The 5,364-nt window shown below is 51.5% G+C and overlaps 1 protein-coding gene across 1 annotated transcript in view; it reads left to right on the top strand.

Annotated features, from left to right (window-relative positions):
- Window positions 1-3,586: 3,586 nt before the first annotated feature.
- Window positions 3,587-5,364, top strand: part of LOC100543106 (schwannomin-interacting protein 1) — a 22,100-nt gene continuing 20,322 nt past the window's right edge. Inside the window, exon 1 of the mRNA XM_010716987.3 lies at window positions 3,587-3,810. Coding sequence (XP_010715289.1) covers window positions 3,781-3,810 — 30 coding nt within the window. The 5' untranslated portion in view covers window positions 3,587-3,780. The remainder of the gene's footprint in view (window positions 3,811-5,364) is intronic.

Genomic DNA, 5,364 nt, shown 5'->3' with positions numbered 1-5,364 from the left:
CAACACCGCCTCGGTGAGTGGGGAGCGGGGCGGGGAGGGGGGAGCGCAACTTCGCGGAGCATCCCTGGGGTTGTGCGTTGGGTCTGGGGTGATGCCGGGCGGCCTTCCCGCTGGCTGAGCCGGGCGCCGCTGGGGATCCGGCTGAGCCGCAAAGCCTAACGAGCGTGCTTTCATGGGGGAAACGCCGCGAATTGTTTCCACGGTCGCGTCATCCGCAGACAAAGTCGGGTAGAATTCGAGCCGCCGGAGTGGCCGAGCGCTCCTTGGGACTTTTCCATCGGGGTTGAATCCGAGGGAACCTCCTGAACGCAGCGCAGGAGCCCCGCGGTGCGCCTCGCCCACACCCCGCAGCTTCCCCGCCTGGTTCGGGTTTTGTTAAGGCGTTCCAACCCCTCGCATCCTGTGAAGTCATCTGGCTCGGAGAGGTAGGGGATTTTCCCCTAAATCCTCGAATTACAACTAATTGCTGAAAAATGTGGGTGGGTCTTGGGCACGGTGAATGGCTCATGGATGAGTGTGGCAGCAGCAGTGCAGGGCGCTGTGCCCAGGGCTGGAGCTGGGGATCCTCAGTGCTTGGGAACAGGTAACGTCCCTAATAGCTGCTGTTTGTGCAGAAAGTCGGCTTTCGAAAAAGAAAGAAAGAAAGAGAGAAAGCTCGTTTTTGTGGCCTGGAGGCTTTCTGCGCTATCTGATGAACTCCTGCTGCCCCGAGCAGCCGGAAGCAGCAGCACTGCTGGAAACTCATTGCCTGCGGTGATGTGCTTAGCAAGGGGGGGCTCACCTGAGGAATTCTGCCCAGATGTGTTTCTCTGTCTGCACAGAGAGTGCAGGCTCCTGGGTCTGGAGGGATGTGTGGTCTGGTGGTGGAACTGTGAGGTTTCTGGGAGACCAGATCCAGTGTCTGATGTAGTGGTTGGCAGCAGCCCGTGGCAGGGATTGGAAGTAGATGATCTTTGAAGTGCCTTCCAACCCAAACCATCCCTTACCGTGATGTTTTCCTAAAGTTCAGCATCTCGCTGTTTGTAACAGTGTTTTCTTGCCCTGCTGGAAACCCAAATATTTGGAAACGTGAACATGGTGAAGTGAGAGCAGGCAGGGGGGAGAGGGGTTGGTTTTCTCCAACGGCGAGAACACGCTTGAGAAAAGAGAGATTTCAGCGTGAGGAGGTCTTGGTTGGTGCAATGTAAGATGATCTCGTTAACAGGGGCACAGTGAGGAACAGCTGTTGTTTTGAATGGGAGCATTTCTTCCGCTGGTCTATGTGAACAGGAATCCAGTGTAGATGTTAAGTACAAAATCCTGAGCAATTCATGTGAGCAATAGGGAATTCTTTCTGCTGTGGGCAGTTGCAGTGAGTTGGTGTCATTGTGCTGTGGGAGCCAGCTGTGACCTGGTCACCACGCCGTAGCCCAGCACTGCTGTGGGTGCTGGCTGTGCCATAGCTCTGCCCATCCTGGGCCCGGCTCCTTCCTGAGGCTCTGTGACATTTCAAAGAATGAGTCTTTAAAGGAACATGCATCCATTCCTGGAGAAGCAATCCCATTTCTGCCCCCCACCGCTGTTCCCCATCCCAGCCCCAGCCCACAGCTGTACCAGGAGTACAACAGATGTGCTGTGCTGTGATTTACGGCGCTTGGGAGCTGTGCAGGAAGCAGGCCTTTGCTGCTCACCATTTCACTAATGGTTCTAATAAAATCAAAATCAGCATCGATGGTTTTAATACTCTTTCCATTGCATCTCCGAGGATGGTGATTACAATCAATAGCATGTATTTTCCAAAGAATAGCATCTGCAAATTCCATAGTCAGTTAAACTTGTTGGGCAAGGGAATGGCTTGGCCAACCAGCTTGCCACTTCAGAGCCTGTGGCAGTGAGAAGATGGATGGCACTGCTGAATGGACTGTGCTCTATGGAACACAGGCAGCAGTGATAGCAGCTTTTCCTGCAGCCTCCAGGTCTATGGTTTCTTTGGCAGGGCACATAACACGTTGTGCATCAGCACAGCTTGCCCAGGCTTGTGCCTTGCCTCCAGCTTATGGGTCCTGCATTGTGCTGAACGTAGTTGTGTTAGGAAGTTAAATTTGTTTCCTTCTGAATCATTTGGCTCTCGAGGCTGTCTTGATTTAGAGGAGATGGGCGCAGGGCTCTGCTCTGTTCCCAGCTGTGGTTCATCGTGGCTGGATGCCCGGAGAGATGGATTCAAAGTATAGTCTGTGGTCCAGGATTAAATCCTGGAGTGATTTAGTGGCTGTCCTGGTGGGGTCTGGCCCTGTGTCTGCTGGCTGAGCTCAATGGCAGCGCAGTGCAGAGCTCCTGCCTGCCGGTGTGCTCTGCCTCCAGCATTTGGGGAGCAAATGTTTGCTTGGTGAGGTGGACAGCGAGGTTGTTCTCACTTAAAATAAGTCATAGATGCTTGACTGAGCCTTCTTAAAGCATTGAGTTCCTCGTCCCAGCAGGCATTTTCCCAGACAAGAGCTGTCCGAGCTTTCACTTCTGACACACTCATTTTCAAAATCAAACTTGTGGCTTGAGGGGAATTGCATTTTTGTCATTCCTGTGATGTAGAAGCCCTGCCAGACCTCCTCACACACCTGACAGCACGGTGCCTGGGCTCTCTTATTTATCAGCTGGAGCACCTCTCCTAGGAGGAAGAGCTGAGGGAGCTGGGTTTGTTCAGCCTAGGGAAGAGAAGGCTGCAGGGGAACCTCACTGCAGCCCTCCAGTACCTAAAGGGAGATGATCAACAGGAGGCAGAGAGATTTTTTACATGGTCTGATAGTGACAGGACAAGAGAGGATGGCTTTAAACTAAAAGATGAGAGATTTAGGTTGAATGTTAGGAAGATGAGGCCCTGACACTGCTGCCCAGAGCTGTGGGTGCCACATCACTAGGGGTGCTCAGGGCTGGGCTGGATGGGGCAGCCTTATGTAGTCGAGGTAGCCAGCCTGTGGCAGAGGGTGGGACTGGGGGGGGCTTTAAGGACCTTCCCATGGTTCTGTGATCTTTAAAATGCCTTCCAGCCCAACCATCCCATGGTTCTGTGATCTTTAAGGTCCCTTCCAACCCAACCGTCCCATGGTTCTGTGATCTTTAAGGTCCCTTCCAACCCAACCATCCCATGGTTCTGTGATCTTTGAGGTCCCTTCCAACCCAACCATCCCATGGTTCTGTGATCTTTAAGGTCCCTTCCAACCCAGCCATCTGTGATTAAATTCCTTCTTCTGCACCCAAAGAAGGGAATGGGGCTGTTTGGCTGGGAGGGGTACTCCGGGGGGGCAGCTTGTTTGTGTTGATGAGGAGCACAAACCCTTCAGCCTTAGGAAATCCCGTCAGTGGGTTGAACAGGGGCTGACCTTCCACACGTGGTGCCTCCGACACACCTGGTGACACAACACAACAAGGTGACTGCGACGTACTTCGGCCGCTTTCCACCCAGCTCAAAGGTCAGATGAGGTTGGCAGGGTGTTAACGGTTCTGCCGAAGTGTGCCCTGTCAGTCAGCTCAGAAAACAGCTGTAGGTGCACTGACAGGCTTGGTTCTGGAAGAACACTTGTAATTACACAGACTGGGGAGATGTGTGTTTGCTGGGGCTGAAACTGGTCCAAGCAAAATGATCGTAATTAACAATCTTAAGTAAAAACTCTACAAGCTGCCTCTGTCGGTGCTGCAAAGCCTGTCATTAAAGAAAGTGCTAAATACGTGGAGTGACAGTGTGCAGATGCCTTTTTGATGAACGATTCTCCTTTATCTGAGTGTTGATGTGATGGGAAGAGCTCTGTTATGGATACCAGCAAGCTGCCCAGCCGCCTGGTAAGTGGCTGTTCCTTATGGTGTGCAGAAATCCCCAATTCAGAGTGAGGAGGTGGGGCTGTGGGAGTGCTGGTTGCAGTGCAGGCAGCAGCAAACTTCAAGGTTGGATATTAGGAAATGTTTGTTCTCCAAAAGAGCGGTGATGCAGTGGCACAGCTGCCCTGGGGATGGTGGGGTCACCATCCCTGGGGGTGGTTCAGAGCTGTGGGGATGTGGCACTGAGGGATGTGAGCATGGTGGGGTGTGCTGGACTTGGGCTTGGTGATCCTGGAGGTCTTTTCCAACCTTAATGATTCGATGATTCTGTGATATCTTTAAAAAGTGCCATTTGTGGTGCTGCCTGTTCGAAGATCCGTGGGTTTTAAGAGTATTTGGGGTATTTGATGTAGGCAGCAGCAAAAACTGAAGACTTCTAAAGAGAGAGGAGAGCTTTTGAGGAGGTCATGCAATGATTGGTGTGAATTAGTTTTGCAGTGTAACCCCACAGCCCCGTGCTCTGCTGCTCCCTTCACACAGCGCTGATATCTGGGGCTGAAGGAGCAGCAGGAGCACTTGGTTGGGTACTAATTATGCATTAGGCATCATTTCCTTGCATATTGTGTGCACTAAGCGAGAGAGTTAGAGTTTTCCAGTTCTCAGAATTGGCCTGTGCTGTGCCAAACGTGTTAATTTGACTGCTGAAGGACCATAGCTACTGCAGCAACACTCAGGGATGGTGTGTGTGTAATAGCGGTGTGTGTGAAGGGAGAAATTATAGGCAGAGTGTATTAAAAAGCACAGGAAAAGTCAAGTATTTATTCAGTACAACACAAAATGCATTCAGGATCTGCAGAGGAGCATCTGGGCAAGCTGTGGGCCGGCTGCAATTGCTGGTGGCAGAGCCTTTTGGGAATGAATGCTGAGCCTCAGCCTCTCATGGGCACGGAGCAGAGGGAGTAAAATATATTAAGCAGTGAATACAGGGCTGAAGCCTGAGCCATGGAGATGCCTCTGCCTTGTTTGTGATCCAGCATCCATCCTGCAGGAGCCCCAGACTAACACAGTGGTTGCATGGAGACCTTGCATCCTGCGAAGGATGCTTGAGATTTACTCTGTCACCTTAAGGATAAATGGGAAACGGAGGAGCTTCCCTGTCTTGTGCCATGTTTTGCCAAATCTGTCCCACTTCTGTGAGCAAAGCACTAATGGCTCTGATGGCAGTGAGCTCCCGTACTACCTGAGCTGAGTTGTTCCCCGAGGCAGCAGTGCTCTATAATAGCTGTTGTCATCAAGGGTTTCCAGCTTTTTCAAGTACTTGTATCACTTTCACCCACTTTGTCTTTCCCCATCACGCCTATGGAGTCATTTGCGTCACAGCAGCAGTAGATCTTATTTATACCACCAATTTCAGCTTCCTGCTCAGTGATCTATGGGTCGCCTTTAAATGAGAAAATTGCACTAAAGCCATTTCTTTCAACCTGTCCATGCTTTGTTAGAATGAAAGCCAAGTGCTCGCAGGAGGGGGAAGAAATAATGGCAATGGGGTGGGGATGGAAGGAAAAGAAAGGAGAAGGG

This window comes from Meleagris gallopavo, chromosome 11 (genome assembly GCF_000146605.3).
Source record: "Meleagris gallopavo isolate NT-WF06-2002-E0010 breed Aviagen turkey brand Nicholas breeding stock chromosome 11, Turkey_5.1, whole genome shotgun sequence".
NCBI lineage: Eukaryota > Metazoa > Chordata > Aves > Galliformes > Phasianidae > Meleagris > Meleagris gallopavo.
Note: the sequence above shows the minus strand (reverse complement) of the source record. Positions and strands in the feature narration are given on the sequence as shown.